General features: G+C 52.1%; 5 protein-coding genes across 5 annotated transcripts; 2 read left to right on the forward strand and 3 right to left on the reverse strand.

The window, feature by feature from the left end:
• Positions 1–1373: 1373 nt before the first annotated feature.
• Positions 1374–2342, reverse strand: N0V96_002250 (uncharacterized protein; the record flags this gene model as incomplete). Its single annotated transcript, XM_053187709.2, has 1 exon — positions 1374–2342. One exon carries the CDS (start codon positions 2340–2342, stop codon positions 1374–1376), a length of 969 nt encoding a protein of 322 aa, XP_053055213.2.
• A 3439-nt stretch (positions 2343–5781) lies between these two features.
• N0V96_002251 (uncharacterized protein) lies at positions 5782–8176 on the reverse strand (the record flags this gene model as incomplete). The annotated part of the gene is made up of 2 exons (XM_053187708.2): positions 5782–7992; positions 8054–8176. The coding sequence occupies 2 exons, from the start codon at positions 8174–8176 to the stop codon at positions 5782–5784; spliced, it is 2334 nt and encodes a 777-aa protein (XP_053055212.2).
• A 720-nt stretch (positions 8177–8896) lies between these two features.
• Positions 8897–10345, forward strand: N0V96_002252 (uncharacterized protein; the record flags this gene model as incomplete). Its single annotated transcript, XM_053187707.2, has 1 exon — positions 8897–10345. One exon carries the CDS (start codon positions 8897–8899, stop codon positions 10343–10345), a length of 1449 nt encoding a protein of 482 aa, XP_053055211.2.
• Positions 10346–11513: 1168 nt separating this feature from the next.
• N0V96_002253 (uncharacterized protein) lies at positions 11514–12500 on the forward strand (the record flags this gene model as incomplete). The annotated part of the gene is made up of 3 exons (XM_065756476.1): positions 11514–11736; positions 11877–11947; positions 12045–12500. The coding sequence occupies 3 exons, from the start codon at positions 11514–11516 to the stop codon at positions 12498–12500; spliced, it is 750 nt and encodes a 249-aa protein (XP_065614845.1).
• Positions 12501–14703: 2203 nt separating this feature from the next.
• Positions 14704–16043, reverse strand: N0V96_002254 (uncharacterized protein; the record flags this gene model as incomplete). Its single annotated transcript, XM_065756477.1, has 2 exons — positions 14704–14974; positions 15043–16043. 2 exons carry the CDS (start codon positions 16041–16043, stop codon positions 14704–14706), a joined length of 1272 nt encoding a protein of 423 aa, XP_065614846.1.
• Positions 16044–19041: the final 2998 nt, after the last annotated feature.

The raw sequence follows: 19041 nt of genomic DNA on the forward strand, positions 1-19041 counted from the left end.
TCTTGGACTCCAGGTAGGACTCTGGCTTCAACCCCAGTGCAGTTGAAAACGATCTCGGTAGACTCGTTTGTAAACGCTGATTGTATATCGGGGAGTTTTCGTCTCACAAATTGCACGCCATACTCATCCTTCAATTTGTGATAAAGGTAGAGCAAGTGTTTTGGAGCATTCACAGTCAAAGTTGTGAATGAAGCAGCAAACTGGACTCCTCGTGGCAGCTCATCATCCCGCAATACCCGAAACTTCCGAGTCTCAATGTTAGTCAAGTTGAAATCGCTAGAAATACCAGAGCCTTACATCTTGGAGATATTCGGACATTGCTTTGATTTTTTCGTGAGGAACATTATCATCCCATAGCTCGACTGATGGCGTTCTTCGCACAAAGGAATTGCGTGAATCAAAGGCTGCAAGCTTTTGGAGGTGAAGGTACCCCGCCTTGTCCCGTTTGAGGGCGTTGGGGTCTGTACCTGATATGGCCGAGAAGTTGCATCCAGCCCTTGGGCTTCTGTCAGCTTCACCGCGCGAGTCGAGGAAGTCTACTCACCAAGGTGATGTATACGTGGAAGCAGTATCGCCTGGCAGGTACTCGGCGACAACTGTAATGAATGGCCCGAGTCCCTTCTCTGCAAGCACTAAGGCCACATCAAGGCCGATAATGCCTGCACTGCGCGAGATCAGCATGGGATAAACATGAGTGTATGATGGAAACGTTGAAACTTACCCAATGATGACAATGCTTTCTTCAGTTGCCATGACGGTAGACCTCCCAATCTTGAGCATTACAATGAAGGCCACGGGGTGCGGTGATTCTTGGTCAATTTGTGAAGGGCATGGTATCTATACCACACAACATGCATATACGGTGACTTCCGGGTATCTATTCCATGACGTGGCGTCCACGATTCAATTGAGGTACTTACCATATTGACGTTTCAGGGATCAGTTATAGGCCATCGTCCCAATCCAGACATAGGCTTATTGCCTAATTCAGACGGGTTAAAATGGAGTAGCAAAGTAGGTATACGCTGATGCTGCATGCGAACTCTGGGCGATGCAATTGAAGGGCCGATTGGCAACCGCTGGGTTCAACGTCAGCAGACACGTATGCTTTGGTGTCATGCACTCCGAAGAATCTAAGCAGGTCGAGTCTTTTACATATATGGCGATCCTTAAGAATATTAAGTTAGGCATCGACGTGAAACTACATGCCATCGATCCTAGGGCTCGTGCTCATGGGTTGATAAACAGCCATCAGGAAAAGATGAAAAGCACAAATTTACTCTAGAAAGGAGTGGGTGTAAATGTGCCAACGCGATAGGCTTCAATTCGAGCGTTGTAGCTATGCCACAACTACGGTCGTTATGTTTACCGACTCAATAAGTGATCTTAAAGCTAAACTTGTCTTCATAGTGCATTGCCCAGTACTCATCCCAGATGGCTCTGGTGATGTCTCCAACCTTTCCGTCGTTAACCGGCTTGCCATCGAGGGTGGTAATGGGCATGATGCCTCCAGCAGTTGTAGACATGAGGATCTCATCCGCACTATAAACTGCTTCGATGGGGACGGTTTCCACTCGAATCACGTAACCAAGTCTCTTGGCCGCATCGATCACGCTCTTTCTGGTGATACCCTGGAGAACTCCGCGATCGGGAGTATAGAGGGTGTTGTCTTTCACGATAATGACGTTGAACCCTGATCCTTCCGTGAGATTTGCGTCTCCGTCGGTAAGGAATGGGTATGTTGCTCCACGATCGTGGGCTTCGAACAAGCCACGGACAAGGTCGCCCCATTGTAGGTTCTTGATCGTGGGGTCAATTGCCCCCGGCGGGACCCGACGTACGCTTCGGGCGACAATAGAAGAGCCACCATCATATTGGATACTGGGTTCCATGACCCAGACATAAGGTTGAACAAACATGTAGAGGCTGTTATTGAGGAGCTCCTCGGGCCGGCTGCCCCGGACACCAGTCAAGCCTCGGGTGACGATAAGCTCGACAAAGGCATCCCGGATGCCACTCTTGGCGACCATATCGATAAGTGTCCGTTTAACCTCGTCACGTGGCATGGGTATCTTCAGTCGCATCTTCTGGCAGCTGACTTCAAGACGGTCGAGGTGGTCGTCGAGCCGAAAGAACCGACCATCCCAGACGGAGGGGACGTCGTATGTCAGATCGCTATGCATGAAGCCTTGGTCGAGTAAAGGAATTCGCGCTTCGTGTAGAGGTACCAATTGACCTTGCACCCAAGCGATGCCTCGGGCAAACGAATTCTCGGCTTGCGTCGCTTCGAGGGCAGTTTGGCGCTCGGCATAGCCGGCAAAGATTTTGTCCATGGTGGACATGACGAGGGTGGTTGGCGTGTCTGGGCTTGTTGAAATCTAGAAATACCCTAGTGCCAAATATGACGAGGAATAGATGACTTGTTGATGATGCTTGACTATCTTTACCAGACGTTTATCAAGCACCTTGCTTAAGTAGACGCATACAGCTTCCGCACATCGGACTGACATGCTCCATTGTGTAGGCGTAAGGATAGGCGGCGATGGTACCAGAAAGCGCCGATGTTATCCTTATTTCCCTTTCGGGTGGTAAGCATATCTTGTGTTACTTTTGTTATCATGGGGAAAGTCCCACAGTTGAGCAACTGGCCTATGCATCCAGTGTCTTATTACCATAATAGGAAGTAAACCTCCCCCGCTCAAGACGGACAGTGGAAAAGCTCTGTGTACCTGCCGGCAAGGCCTGTTGCCTATCGGATGCGGTGAACTAAAACGACAAGGGGCCGCTTTCCTGATCCTATCAACGTGATGCTTGCAAGATGTACACACGCAATGAAACTCTGTCAGCCTGGGGCAATCCTTCCCCAAAGAATTTTGCCAAGGGAGAAGTGTTCCCCCATTGAAAAGCATAAGCCAACTCGAGCCACGGAAGCACAATTGGTGCTCGTCACGGTCGTAGTCGTTGCCGCTACCGGCATAACTTGAAGACCTTGCCAATTTAGTCGTCATTCATTGACAATATAGTGCCGCGTGGAAAATCACGATGCCTCAAGCCCGCTGGCTATTCGGCCTGCCATAGTGAGTAACTTGCCTCCTCCCTTGAATTAATAGTAGCGATGGAGGCGGCGTGACAAAGTGAGGATTTGCCCTCTTATCTTAGACTGGAGACATCACCATCAGCAAAATTCCCGTCAAATACCGATATCCGGCTTCTTCGAAAGAGCGGCAAGCTTGCTTGAACATAATGTCTTCTCCGTAGGATACGACGGCGTTTGGCGGATTCACAAGGAATTGTTTCAAGTTCGACCGCAGGGGCAGCTACAGACCACATGTACGATTACGGGCGTCGATACTCCAGTTACCCAAAGACCTTCCCCAAATGAAGTATCGTCGATTGACGTTTCAATTTACCAACATACCTACTTGCGAACGCTATGAACTGTAACCTGGATCAGGGCGTATGGCTTTGCAAGTGCTTGTATTCGTGACTAGCCAAACAAGAATTGGTGATTGCTATGATTAGACACATTTTTCTCGTCAATGACAGAACCCCACCACACCTGAGAATCTCCAGTCTTCCAGATTTCTTCCAATAAGGCGCTGGCCGTGAGAAACATATCATATCTTGTCCACTCGTTCCACCAGCTACAATACGACTGAGCGATTTGCCGTAAATGCTCGTCTGTTGTCTCACAGCCAGCAAGAAATACTGGGAGGAGTAATTGTTTCTGAACCATCGATGTGGATCGACAAGACGACACATGGTTGAGAGTTTTCCGTGCGAGGAAATCAAGAATTGTAGGCGCGGGCTTGTTGCGCTCCCATCTGAACACTCGAACGATGTAAATAAGAAGACCCCACCGCCAAGCTTCAGCACAGTGATGCAAATCTTCTTTATAGTGGGCTTGATCATCAGCACCCGGATCCTGATGCAAAGAATCAAAGTCTTGATGGTTGGATGGGCTTTCGTACTCAAGATCTGACCATTGCCTTATTTCCTTTTCCAAAAGGAGAACAGGGCCAAGGTCAAACCTCGCGCACGTCATGCGTGCTACGAGCTCATACTCCCTTGCATAAGACCCAAGACGGATCATGCGTCGAAAGAGGAACTCGGGACAGCCAGAAACACTGTAGAAGGTCTGCATGCTGGCTTCATCACGATCTAACAGGTTGGTCATCGTGGACTCCGAAAGTACGCATCCTTGGCGTGTCGTAAGGGCGAGGGTGACATCCCACCTGGAAGAATCAGAGAATCAGCGTCATATTATAGTACATTTTCATTATTCCACTTACCAGACAAGTATTTCTATTCGCGCCTGCATCCGTGGAGTCTTTGGACCATTCAAGTATTCCATATCTTGCATCATCTTATACGCGCGCTTGAGGTACCAGGCCCATGGCCCCCGCGCTGAAGTCGCGCACTGGGTCCCTTGTTAGTATGGGACGCGTATACAAATCGAACTTGGGAATGTATGAGCAAGTTCGCCTACATCCAATGTCATGAGGATCAATATTGCATCCAGGAAGGTTGCCTCCCATGAAGGTGTACCTATCGACGATCTTGACGCTCCCTCCATATCCTTCAGCATCCGAAGAGCCGTCTTCTTATGCAGTCTAGCTTCTGCCTCGCAGCTTCCCGTATCCCTATTAATGTGCTTGTACGACAGTGCTAGAATGCAGTGATGGAGAAGCTGTGAGTTCTGTCCGTATTCCGGGTCAGAACGGAACGGGTTGGCGTCGAAGTCGCATGTCAGAGGCATGATACAAAACTCTCGATCATCTAGTTTTTTGTCAGAACAAAAGATATGGAAAAGGTGAAAAACTTCTCACGCACATCTTGATAGCAGCTGCGTTATCGTCGACGTGATGTTGGACGGTGCCTCTCTTGCGCTAATTGATGGTAGCACAACTTCATCGGGCACTACAGAATTTGATGATTTTTCGTTGTCTGATCTATGAGCTTCTTTGGTTAAAATGTCGTCTACTGGTAAGTTGCTGGATAATGTGTCGTCAAGTTGCAATGCTGGCATGTCCGTTCCAAATTGAAGGTGAAGATGGTGGTCGGGTTGATCTAGTGAGGCCATGAACAACGGGTCCGCTTCTAGAAACGGGTTCATCAATCTCGAAAAGGGCCAATCAGCATCGTCTCGTGGGACATCATTGAGGGAACCGGTGTCAGCGTCTTCGTGGACGGAATTCGTTTGCGGTTGGGATATTCGTGCAGGTGACACAGGAAGAGGTGGCATATCGGCAGGCTGAGTCGCTGCAGAACAATCCATTCCGGTCAACTCTACCCTGTGCAGTTCTCCTTCATCGGCAGCGTGAGGGCTTTCTACGACAATCGCTGGTCGCATTGTAGACTCGTGTGATGCTTGCGGGTCCGCGGCCGCACCGACAGAACATCCCGGTTCCGTTATAAGTATATCGCCGTTTCGACGACGTCTCTTTCGACTGTAAGCACCAAAAAACTTGAACTCGCGAGATGCTTTGACTTGTGACATGGCTGATTTGTTAGTATTGTAATTGGAGAGACGATGCAGCCAGCAGGATGTGGGAAGTGCGGGTGTTCAGGCAGAATGGTAGTCTACAGTTGTTGGAAAGGGTGGGCTTGATTTCCTATTTGTGCCCGCAGGCAGTGGCTGGCAACTGGGATCACCGGTGTTGATTGGCACTGCACCAGCCGGAACCCATCGCCGGTCTTATCAATGTGGCTGAAGCGCGGAGGAAAACCTGCTTAATACCCCAGTGAGACTGGGAATCGTTGTCCTCGACAACCAAACTTCTACTCTCCTCTACGCATGAATTCCCTCAACACGTTCCATGTAAGCCTAGCCACATTATTTTGATACTTGTCCCAACCCAGCGAACAGTACCAATTGATGCTTCCGACGCTAAAAACGCTACCGCCGCCGCAAGCCTCGTACAGGATCATGTCACTCCTCACCTTGTCGCACTTTGTACCAACGGTATCAACCATCGGAAACATCATCTCCTCGTTGAAGACGCCGAAAGAGTCATCGTGTCCTGTACTAGTTGCCAAGAGAACTGTGTTAACGGGTGTGCCCAGGCGAACATCCAACCGGTCAATTTCGTCACCAGACGCTCCACCGCCGAAGCCCCTGGTGCCAATGACAAAGCCATCCATTGCGTCTTCTCCCTCGTCATAAGTCTCTGATTCTAGACCCTCCAAGAGCCACGCCCAAGTTGAGTCCTTACACTTCGTGACATGGTCGGTAAAACGGTAGGGAACACCAGCTCCGCTACCACAAGCGCAGCTGCCCACTCCAAAGAGAGACTGAGGAGCCCGGCCTCTGCTTCTCCAAAGCCCGCCCTGAGCACCGTTCAGAGAGTGGATTCGCTCTCCGGCAGGCAGTTCGATTGAACGACATCCCTGGTCTCCTTTGCGGACCTCGAGACGGTGTGGTCGATGAGTATCCAGCACCGAACACCAATAGAAGCCATTCCCTCCCAGATACATGAGATGCCCTCCCGTTCTGGCAAATGCGGCATAAGCATTGAGCACCTCCAAAGATGGGTACTCCGGGTGACACCCTGTCACCACGACTTTGTATCGTTGGAGAGCAGCGACGCCCTGAGCATGAAGATCGTGGTCTGTGAGGACATCGTACCCACCACGACCAAGCTTCCCCTCCAAGAAGCCAATCATAAGCTGGTCGGCACTGAACTCGCGGGGACGATGGAATGCCCAGTTGACATAGCCTGGACGAATGTTGAGAATCGGTCGCTTGGCGGTGCTAAAGACACAGCCAGAGCCATCGTTGTGGACATCATATAGCGAGCAACCCAAGTCCGTCCGTCGTGCCATACGGCGCCATAAAGCATCTTCCCGCACTCGTACCCCGCCAGCGAGGGTCATTCGAGAAGCCCGACTCTGGTCGTACATGTGCTCGTTTGCGTAGGCGAGATATGTGAACGTAGATAATACGATGGCTACTTTAGGACCCGATATGTCCGCAGTGTTGGTGGCAGCAGGGCGTACGAAAAATGTGATATGGTCCGAAATGTCTTCAGAATGATCGGCTGATCGCACGATAACTGCATAAGCGCCTGAGAGCGCGTCCGTGGGGACCTTGAAGGTGAAGTCCGTGGCCCAAGCCGCATCATCAAGGTCATCGTCGTGGAAGTGGATAGCGCCGTAACCGTATTGAGCTTTTGTCCAGTCTGGCTCTGAGCCATCCCAGTTGAACCCTTTGACTGCCCTTGTAGGGGCATTGATCAGATCCCCATGGTTTGCATTACCTGAGATATCTATGATGCGGTCGCTTGACATATCCAAGGTAAAGTCGAACTTGGCCCAGGTGGTGTAGGTTGCTCCGTTGTGGGCGATTTGTATGTGCGGAGAGTCTAGGCGGCCGTTGAAGACATTTGCCGCGTGAGCTGTGGGACTTGTGCCGTCGGAGAAGAATCCAGCAGCCAGTGTCAGAGGCTTCTTCCCGTGAAGGAATACAGGCAAATCCAATACCCGGGAGTACTGAGATGGGCCAGGAGCAACCTCAGTGAGTCTTTCCAAGTGCGTAACATCTATGCAAAGATCCCTTTGCGAGACAGAAAGATGCAGCTCAGCCCATTTCCAACGCCGAAGACGAATCTCGCTCTCGTATTGCTCGACTGAAGCCCCCGTTCCGACGTAGACGCTGAGCGCCCCAGAGTCATTGACATAAACAGCAACTCCAGAGAAGTTTTCTACGTCCAAGGTGGACATCAATGCTTGTTGGCGGCCCGCATCCGGTAGCCATGGCTGGACGTAGCAGCTGAAGCGCAGACCGATGATGCTTTTCCGCCCGTATCGCGCCCACGACTTGACCAAAGCAAAGGACCCGCATGCAGCCTTCTTGTGCGACCCAGGAAGTGCCGCCGAGCTGGAATTTAGGGTCGATACCGCCTCGTACTGGATATCTGGAGCGTTGGGATGCTCAAAGCCTTGGATGATTCGCGCCAACGACCACGTGAATTCCGGGACTGTACTCGAGACCTGGTGTTTTTAGCACTGGGTTTCCCTTCATCTTGCCTCCATGGGGTCTGGTGGGACTAACCTTGACATGAACATTTTCGCCAGGCGAGGCAATCCAAGGATCGACGTAGCCGATGATTTCCTCCTCCTGGGACGGTAATCCTCGCTGCGTCGGCTCTTTGAGATTTGCTGCAGTGGAAATCATACTGATGTGAGATGAGGACTAGGATGGGCTCCAGTGTCGTTTCGGCGTCTGGACAATCGCGAGCGGGAATGTTAACTGCTCAATCACTCCTTCAAGGGCGGGCAATAATTACTTTTGAGTAGCGCTACCGCGTTCGATTTCCTGATCAATCGTTACAACTTTGGCTTACAATTTGACCGCGTTCCGTGCGCCAAAGTCCCGTTTTGTTCATAGCCGAGGGTGAAACCTCGTGGCCTTCTGTGCTGCCGTCTAGAAGTGGCTATTACAATGATGGGTGCTGTATCTACGCCATCATAAATGGAAAGATTACGTCGCAGACGCCTAGGAAAGTGAAGGTCCAACTAGCGTTATCGCGGTGATTTAATTCCTAAATAGGAAGTAACCTAATAGCCTAAAAAGGTAATAACACCACTACTTCCTTTTTCTTACAAACGTTACTCCGTGCTTTTGTACTTTTGTAAGGCAGCGTGATCCCTGCAGCAGTCTGTTCCCTTCCTCTATGTACACACATCACTGGAAATTACCGTTACTGGCATGAGGGAAAGGCTAAATGGACTAAGACATCTGGGGAGATAATGCTGCTTCTTACACCAGGTCGTTGGCGTTGAGACTTATTTAACTTCAAGCGGACACGGTTTTGCTTGCTACATACCTTGAAGCTTTCCGTCCCATAAACTCGGTATTTCACATTGAACCTGAGCCAACTCATTTCCCTCAACCATGGATCAACAAATCCCTCACGATGACACACCAGGCACCATTCTTCTCTACGATGCCGCCTCTTCTACAGGCAATCGCCAGACACACAATGGCGACATCATCTTGCAACCGAAGCCGAGCTCCGATCCCGAGGATCCTCTCAACTGGACTGCGAAGAGGAAATACCTTGCCATTGGCATGGTATATCTATACACTTTTGCAATCGGCATCGCGACATCCGTCCACGCGTCCATCTTGACACAAATCTCCGCATCCCAAAATCTCAGCTTCGCCCAACTCAACACGGGCACAGGTCTCATGCAGCTTATGCAAGGATGGGGTTGCCTCTTGTGGCAACCATTCGCCATGACTTACGGCCGCAGGGGCGTTTATATCACCACCGCGATGCTGTCTATTGCTCCCGTGATATGGACCCCATTATCCTTTGGTGCTTCACAGTGGTATGCCCACCGCATACTACTAGGAATATTCTGTTCTCCGGTCGAGTCGCTGCCGGAAGTGTCCGTACCAGACATATTCTTCGCCCACGAACGTGGAAGGTACATGGCCTTGTATACTTTCATCTTGTTCGGCTCCAACTTTCTTGCGCCGTTCTTTTCCGGATTCATTGCAGATGGAGCAGGTTGGCGTTGGGTCATGTATTTCGCAACCATCGTGCTAGGTGTTTGCTCGATTATCCTGTTCTTGTTCACCGAGGAAACCATTTTTTTCCGGAACACCATCGAAGGCCTGGACCCTATCTCGAGCGACGAGAACTCAACCGAAATAGTGAAAAAGGACGCAAGAAACGATCTCGATACGAAACGTCCGCCCATCCTGGACCAGGTGCAGGATTCGATACCCATGCGGGAAAAGAGAACCTTTCTGCAGAAGCTCTCCCTTGTCACCAGACTACCCGGTCGCCCCAGTCGAAAACAGACTATTCTCAAGACATGGAGGTCTCTCAAGATTATCGCTTTATTCCCCAATATTCTTTGGGCCGGTCTACTCTACGGCACGAACATCGCCTGGTACAGTGTCATCAATGCCACCATGTCCATGATCCTCGGCGAGGCGCCCTACAGCTTCTCCCCGACCCTGGTGGGCGTTGCCTACCTGTCGCCTCTTGTCTTCGGTGGTGTCGCCGCTGTCTGGGCTGGAAAGTTTTCCGACGTGCTGACAATGAGATTGGCAAGACGCAACGACGGCATACGTGAGCCAGAGCATAGGCTGTGGGGCCTCGCCGTCTCAGCGGTTATGTCCTCTGGAGGACTCCTTATATGGGGAGTTGGTGCCAGCCGGAATGCGCACTTCATGGTCCTGATCGTGGGAATTGGTATCACGACCTTCGGTGTCGTCTGTGCCAGCGCTATTTCGCTCTCGTATGCTGTGGACTGCTTCAAGGAGATTGCCGGCGAGTCATTCGTTGCAATCATCATTATCCGGAAACACATTGGCCTTCGCATTTAGCTATGCGATCACACCATGGATTGAGGCTTCTGGTCTCCAAAATTGCTTCATATCAGTAGCCATGATATCGCTAGTGTGCACTTGCTCCTTTCTCCCCATGATCAAATGGGGCAAGGCATTGAGAAGATTTTCCGCCGAAAGATACTGGAGGTTCGTGGCAGATGAGAGAGAAACGGCAGTTCATTAAGTGCAATGTTGACCAAGGAGGGTTTGCCAATCAGCATATGGCTAGAATTATATGTTGAGCTGACATGATGTGCATGAATTTGAAGCGTGTAATCAATAACGTCAATTGTTACAAGAGAAACGGCGTAATCGTTATTCTCTTCCACATTTCTTGAATTAAATAGGAAACACCCCTGTACTCATTGCTTACCAATGAGTTAGTTTTCGGATATCTGTATTACAGATTAAAAATCCAGTCTTTAATCAACGATCAAGCGAACCGTATATCTTTGCTATGAGATGTTTTTAAAGCTCATTTTCTTCTCTATCTTAGAAATATGTAGTGGGCGCGCTGGCAATTACGCAGCCAATATGAGCGGGAACCAGGTTTGAGCCATAGGCGCTGAGGTTAGCAGTCAGGTTGATACGCCTTTTCTCAAATATTGTTCGTGAGAGATTGATACTTCGAGGCTGGAAGGATAGGCGGGATGACGATGGCATTGCTGGATTGAAGATTGGGTTGTAGTTGATGTTGGGGCATTCACGGCCAAGAACCGAATCATCCGCGAGCCTGGGCAGGGGCTGGTCGCCGAATCTCCCAATCTGGTCAGCTAGAAGAGAACGGAACACATGTCTGTAGTTTTCTTTGAATTCCTCGGATGATGCTCCTCATGAGGCTTCATGCCGTGCAACTTGAAATCTACATCTTGGAAGTTGAAGCCATCACGAAATGCTCCCCGGCCCATGGATCCACCCCGAAAATGACCCCATAAAAAGTTCGGAACGTCTTTGCGCCTCAATCATCAGGCCACAAACGAACGCGCCAATTGGACACGCGGGAACAGCCGTCCCAAAAAAAGTTCACCATCGTCGAAGCTCCCGGCCTACAGCTTTCCCTTTCGTCGGCGAAACCTCCCTCCCACGCGCCACCCCATAACGACTTCCTCTCCCAACTCCACCGGCGACCGTCGACAGAGGACTCCAATACACACACACCACAACAATGTTCTCACGATTAAGGCTACCGCGCATCGGGGCGGGCATTGCCGCCGCCGCCAGGGCAGCCCCGGCCAGACCTCTTCAGCAGCGCTCGATACACTACGTCCCCCAGCTCTCCCACGACTTCAAGGACGGCGTCCCGGGCCTGCTGTCAGCTGACGGCTACGACATGGCGTGGAACCAGTACATGACGCTTGTCCTTGACAAGCTCAATGCCTTGATTGCAGGTCAGTCTACGCTGTTCCCTATCCCCTGACTTGGCGATCCTAGCTCCCGTCGCATGACAACCTCGAACCGTTCCAATTGCCTACAATATGACACAAAAAACCAACCAGAGGTAACCAATGCTGATTCACAACAAACACAGGCACCGACCTCGAACAGCGCGACGTCAAACAAATCCTCCTCGCCTCAGCCCAGGACCCCTCCCAAGCCCCCGTCTTCAACAACGCCTCCATGGCGCACAACACCCACTTCTTCTTCAAGAACATCACCCCGAACCCGAAACCCATGCCCGAATCCCCTCGCCGCCGAGCTCTCCCACTCCTTCTCCTCCATCGACACCCTCCGCCGCGAAATGATCCTCACCGCCTCCTCCATGTTCGGCCCGGGCTTCGTCTGGCTCGTCAAGGCAGGCCACCAAGACTACCGCATCCTCACGACTTACCTCGCGGGATCCCCTTACCCGGGCGCCCACTGGCGCCTCCAGAGCACCGACATGAACACCGTCGGCCTGGGCGGCTCCGCCAACAAGTACTTCCAGCGCAGCGCCGCGGCCCAGAGACCGGGAACGAAGCCGCCTGGCGCACTGGACGCCGTACCGCTCTTGTGCCTCAACACATGGGAGCACACATGGATCCGTGACTATGGGCTCGGTGTCGGCGGCCGCGGCGGTAAGAAGGCGTTTGCTGAGGCGTGGTGGGAGGTTATTGACTGGGAGGCCGTCAACCTCGCGGCGGACATTCCTTCCCGGCCACAGTTCATGCGGTAAACGAAGAAAAAGAAGGGGGGGCAATATGATGACTCGTGTGGGGGGTCCTCAAAGGTTGGTGAAATAGGGTCTGGTTGGGTTGGGAAACGATTGCTACACGAGTTTCAGTTGCCCACAGCAGAGCCTGAACCAAACCTGGCGGAAGAGGATTGGGAGAGAGGGGTGAGAAACCCTGGCAGATCTCCCAACTCCAACAGCGCAAGTCTTTGTGTGGATAGTAGTCGAGGGGGACAGGCTGGCGCATCAAATGTAGGAATTATCAAAAAGCAAAAGAGGAAGCTGTAAGAATAGAAAACCGCTGCATATACAGAAGATAGGGGGTTTTGTTGCAGAATAACAATGTACTATTCCTGTACTACCTTACTTAGACTTCTTATTGTTGTCCGCAATCCAAAGATTATGTCACTACTCTGTAGAGAAAAGCAAGGTCGCCCGTGTGGAAGAGGGAGGGCAGCGAACACCAATCAGACGAGATGAGTTGAGCTATTTGAGCAACACCGGTTTACCCCCTTCCATCTATTCGTATGCATGCTGGCGAAATCCCTGACTCTTGCTATAGTACCAAACACTGGGCAGCTTGAACGAGACAGAAGCAGGTCCGTATTTTGGGACTCACTAAAGGTAAAGTAGTGGCCGTTCCTTATGGTAAAACCTACAAGCATTCTATCTGGACATCCTATAGGTTCGTGATCATCGTGGACTCGGCATATCTATCTGAAGGGAGATGGAAGACTGATCACGACACGGTAAAGTGTGTAAATCATGACAACTTGGGTTTCGAGATTCTCGTTGACGACCATCTCCAGTTAGGACACGATGTAGGAAATACCAAAAATCTCAGTCTCTTGCTCTTGTCACTAATAACCATATTTGGCACTACGACGTGAGATCGAGGACGCATGAGGTCATCACGTTCCAAGAGTTTGACCATTTACTCGCCTCTATGACCGGTCACCTCTGACGACAACCCTTTCACTCATTCTCGCGGTAGCCTCAGAACACAAAGCCCTCCAAGCCTCACATTCAAAAACACCCTTTCATCCCAACTCATCCTCCCAAGGTCACAAGCCACACGTCATACCTCTCACGCCGCCCACCAGGCCCATACCTCTAATCACTCACAGTTCTCTTGATGCTCTCGAATCCCAGGGGACGCCCAGAGCCACTGTGGTCGAGTGGTTAAACACCTGAAAGAAAACTCCCCAGGGAAAAAGTGGGGGGGTTTTCCTAGGATTGCAGATCCTCCATCGATTGCCAGCATCGCGGGTCCAACCCCGGGTGTCGGACATCCCGATGGTCGACTGTGCCCGAACTTTTAGACGTTTTCTTCTACTGATTGTTTTAGTTTTGTTGCGTACGGTTGATTTGTTTGTTACTAAGGTACTTGATTTGAGATTGGTGATGCGTTTCGAAATGGATATGTTCGGTGTTGGTGGTAGTGTTTTGACCGTAGTTTTGGGTAGTTTGGGTGGTTTCTCATTGAGGAAGGTATGGTACGAAGTTTTGGTGGGCGTGAAGTGGCGCCTGGCTACCTTACCCTACTGACACTTGGCCATTACGGCAAATCATTTCACAGAGCTTCTGCGTCGCTTTCGTTTGTCAGATATCGGACATGATTGCCTATGTTGATGTTTTTCATCGCCGACTTATTCTTACACTTTCGAGACGAGTACCAGAACCATTTGCAGCCAACATCTACTTGCATTTCACTTAACATGGACCTTACAAAACAGCATAAAATGTCTCAAGAAAGTCTCGTCACGGGTGAACTTTGTCACAGATATCCGTGCAAACAAAATATATATGTATATATATCCTCTCCCTACTCAGGCGTCACTTGGGCCTCAAGTAATCAAACTATATAACTCGACCTACACCAACAATCAAAGACAAGTAAAGCGACCGTGGGTATATAATCCTGTCCAGAAGACACCAAAAAAGAAGAAGAAGAAAACACGAAACGCCCCTTTTGCCACTGCCACGAGGTAAGCGAATGTCTACCAGGCTCACACCCTTCCCCAAACCACCGTCTTCATGTCCAGCATGTTTTATGTTTCTCTAAAATATGAAAAGAGCGGGGAAAGGAAACAGGGGAAGAAGAAACGAAGGAGCAAATATGCCGACATTACAAAAAACTTCAATATCATCAAGAAAGCCACACTCAACATCCAACCTCGTCAACCCCCTCCAGACAAAAGAAAAATCATCGACCAGGCTGCGACGGCATCTGCGGCGTATACGGCACATACGGCTTCCCCCTCCGCACGTCACCGAGCTCCGCCTCCTCCATCATATCCGTAAACGTCGTGTTCCTCTTCACCCCAGGCCGCCCGCCCACCGTCCGCGGGTCCGCAAACACGCTGATGCTCTCGCTGCTCGGCTCGCGCTGGAGGTGGGATTGGTTACTGCTGCTGTTGATGTACCCCGGCTTCGGCGGCGCGAGCGGGTTCGGCACGTTGGGCGGCTGGAGCCGCCTGGACCCGGAGTTGGGACGCATACCCCTGATGGGAGCGACGGCCCCGGTGCCTCCCCCTACTCCTACCCCGATTCCCCCCCCCTCCCGGGCGGCGTCCGAGGGGCGGAGTCGCTGCGCGCGAGACCGATGGGGTGGTGCGCCAGCGTCGTCGCCGTCGAGGAGAGGCGGTTGTGGCCCTTGTTGGGGGTGGACCCCGCCGGCGAGGTGACGAAGCCGGAGTCGCTTCGCGAGCGGGAGTGAGTCGTGGACGGGGTCTTTAGAATAAAGTCCGTCCGCACGGTGGCGTTATCCGTGATGGGGATGGGTTCCGAGATGATGTTCCCAAAGGACGAGGTCGACGTCGACGGGCGAGGGCCACCGCTACCGCCGCGTTTCTTCTCGCTGAGTGGAGGCGGGCCGCGGCGGCGACGGCGGGCGCAGAAGAGGAGGAGGGCGACGCCGAGGCCTACGCCTACGAGGAGGCCGCAGAGGGAGCCGATGACGATGGCGGTCGGGAAGGTGCCGTTCTTGTTGTCGCCGTCGCCGTTGCCGTTGTTATTGCTGTTATCACCCGCGGGCGTCGTGCTGGCGGCGATGGTCGTCGGGATCACGCTCGGGATGGCGGTGGCTGTCGACGTCGGCTTTGGGACAGGGGTAGACGCCTCCTCTGGTGCTTTGGTCTGGTCCGAATCTTTCGTGCACTGCGACAGGCTATTGCAGCTGTATCCAAAGGGGCAGCAGCTGTCGCCGCAGGTTGCAAGTGTGCCCTTGAGGACGGTGGTCTTGATGGAGGCATCGGGATGTGCCACGGGATCTTGGAGGTTGATGTTACATGTGATGGGCGAGATTCTGTCGCAGCTCTCCCCTTCAGGACAGCAGAGGACGGTGGTGTTCCCGGCTAGAGTGATGCATTTCTTGCCTGCACCACAGCAAAAGTTTCCCGGGAGGCCGTTGCCGCAGGAGGTGAAGCCCTCGGCGGCGCATGTGTTGTCTTGTCGGCCAAAGACGGAGGGGATAGAGGCGGCATGAGCGGAGGCGAGGAGGATGGAGAGCACTGCGGCTCGTGTGTATTTTCGTAATCTCGACATGTTCCGAGTTTGGGGGGTATGTGTTGTGGTTTTTGATGGTGTAATAATTGGGCTTCTTTCAGCCGGGGCGTTGCTTGATGGTATTGCAATGCCGGCGATGAAGACTGAGCTCTAACCGCAGAGTCAGACGCGTGAATCCAAAGATGTGTAAGTCGGGAGTCAGGTGGCGGTTTGTGTCAATGGTTCATGACCACAAAAGGAGAGGGACGAGGCCCTGAGACCCTTACTAGGGGAAGAAACGAGACACAAAGGCGTAGAAGTAAGTCGTGGGATGAAGAAGTTTCGAGTTGAAAGGGACAAGCAGATACAATGGAATTGTCGCTATTCACAGATGAAAAGGTATAAGACAAGGAGTGGCTACTGTGTTGTTCATCAGGTGGCAAGAGGCCTCACAAAAGGAACACAAGAAGCAGTTGGATCGAGCAAAGATGACCTCAGGAAGAAAGATGCAAAAAAATGACGAGAATGTAAAAGAGAGCAAAAAGGGTAATCGAGCGATGACCCGAAAAATGAGATGACGATGTCGTTCCCACCCGATACTGAGCCAAAAGTCATCCAAGCCCAATCTTTTTTGGTCTGGCTCGATATCGCGGCAGGGTGGCATGGGGGCCAGTTCTTCGGACCCCTACAACTGCCATTCGGCGGAGGACTCCCACAGGGAGTGTAAGAAAAGAAGAAAAAAGTAAAAGACTCTTTCAGGTTCGACTACTGAACTTGTTGCGCGGCTCCGAAACGAACGAGCCTTTGCCTGTGCCCAGGGAAACAATGCCACCCGATCGACCTCGCCTAAGAAGGCCGGCTGGTCGGTGGCCAACCAAGTAGCCCCCGAGTGGCATCGCGGCGACTCACAAGGGTCTACGAAGGGGGGCTCCTGCTTTGCAAAGATTACCTTGGGCTCTGCAAGCGCGACTGGATCGCAGCGGGCGTGAAAAACTGGTGGAGCTATGGTGTTGCGAACTCTGGACGTCTCCAGTGTCACCATGTAGACGCGGAAGACAAAGGCCCCCGAGCTTTTCCCATCATGAGAGAGTATGATAGGGCATCAGCGGCCAAAATTTAGACCTCACAGCCCCCTGCCCCCAAAAAGGCTTGAAAACCATTGGCGGATATCAATAATTAGCAAATGAGTAGCGACGACAGCAGATAGATGGCAACGTTGGGCGGCAGAGAGTCTCGCCGTGAGGCAGTGCTGGTCTGGGTAGTCGCTGGGCCGGCGACAATGAGAGGCTGTCGTTGGAGTATGTCTCTTTGGTAGTGGGGACTTTCCAGTCCCCTTGGTGGTTGAAGGGTCCGTGGTGAAGGAAGGGGTTGAAGGGTTGAAGCAGAATGAGAGGTTGTGAGCGGTTGGCGAGTCGCCCAGTCAAAGAATAGAATTTCCTAAAGGAGTCATCCAAAGTGCCAGAATGTAGCCGCGCAGCCGAAACGCGCGCCTATGATTCGTTCCTGGCGATTGCGGCCCCGACTTTAGGGGTGGCCCCTGCGTCAAAGGCGCCCGGGGTGGCGGACGCTGAAAAGTGGAGACAACCGGGGCCGCTGGGCCGCTCCATTGCTGTTAGCGTCCGTCCTTTCCCTTCAAGGCCCCATTCTCTTTTCAGCAAAGATCCAGGTACTTTGTACTTTTTTGGGTCGTCCGCCTCTAATCGCTCTATCCCATCCATGGGCACTGTCCAGTATCTTACAGCGTAGGTGCTAAGCAACTAGGTAAAGTAGCCAACACCAAGGAAGACTCGTGGTGCGTAGGGATTGAGACTCAACCCTTGACCTCACTAAAGGAAAACAAGGGTTCAAGACATGGCATGGACATTGACCGAAAATATTTAGCCTCGAAATCCCAATGACAACCTTCAATGGCCCGCCACTGGGCCCGTACAAGCCACACGTGACGTACGCCATTTGTTCCAGCCACTGCAGCCACTGCAGCCACTGAAGCCACCGAAGCCGCTATTCCCGTACCTTGGTTTTACCTCATAGGCTTATACGCCTGCCGCTCTGCTTGCCATGCATCGGCTCCCTCACGTTCCCTCACAATATGGGTCACAGGACCGCCTCGCGAAAGCCTCATCTTTTGACCGATCGGCACCCGGCATACGACGAGCCTCCAGTCAAGAGCCGTGCCCTCCCATCTTGCAATGGAGGAAACCGGGGACCATTACCACGTCCACGGGCCAAAAATTAGCCTTGGCCTACACTATAGTACCAGGCAGCATCACCATCGTCGTCGTCCTTCTCGCTTCAGCTCACCAAGGGGGAAGGGTGTGCCCGTGAATACTTGATATTGTCAACTTCCGCACATGATACCATCGTCAAAACCCCCCCGTCAATCTTCGCCGTCGCCGTCGGTGAGCGTGTAAGTCGTGTCGGCCACAAGTCCCAGGGTTCGCCCGAAAAGCCCATGATGATCCACCACAACGGCGGTCCCCATTCCGACCCGATACCCCCTCATCCACTCCAATCAAATGATCTACGAGCAGCAAAAAATGCCTTGCCATGATTGCCATGTTTCTGCCCATGCTCGTACTCCACCATCGCCCCTCCGGCGGGAACAACCTCGTTCGCCAACCTCGCACTTCTACCGGATACCCCCCCCACCCCCCAAAATCCACGTGACGGTACAGGATTCGCTCAGAACCTCTCTCGAAGAATTCCACGCACGTCCGATCCCGTGGTCTCATCCGCTGCAGGGCCCCCGGCAAATAGAAAGAGAGAGAGTGAGGCAGAGAGAGGAATGAGGGAACGACTTTTAATCCCAGCTTTTCAAGGTTTTAAGCCCCATGCAAGGGAGAAAGGGCAAATCGCAAACCACAGACACCGTCGTCACGTGGATACTTGGTTGAACTTCCCTGTTTTCGTACTACGCTAATTGATACACCAATCTCGGGCCACCCCCCAAAGACGATATCGGCGCCGAGAATCAACCAACCCCCCAAGGGGACCACTCCATTTTCGCCAATTCACGGTGATTCACACACATATACGAATATGCGTGCGTACTCCGTAT

Source organism: Colletotrichum fioriniae (genome assembly GCF_027942845.1).
Source record: "Colletotrichum fioriniae strain IMI 355084 chromosome Unknown scaffold_2, whole genome shotgun sequence".
Taxonomy (NCBI): domain Eukaryota; kingdom Fungi; phylum Ascomycota; class Sordariomycetes; order Glomerellales; family Glomerellaceae; genus Colletotrichum; species Colletotrichum fioriniae.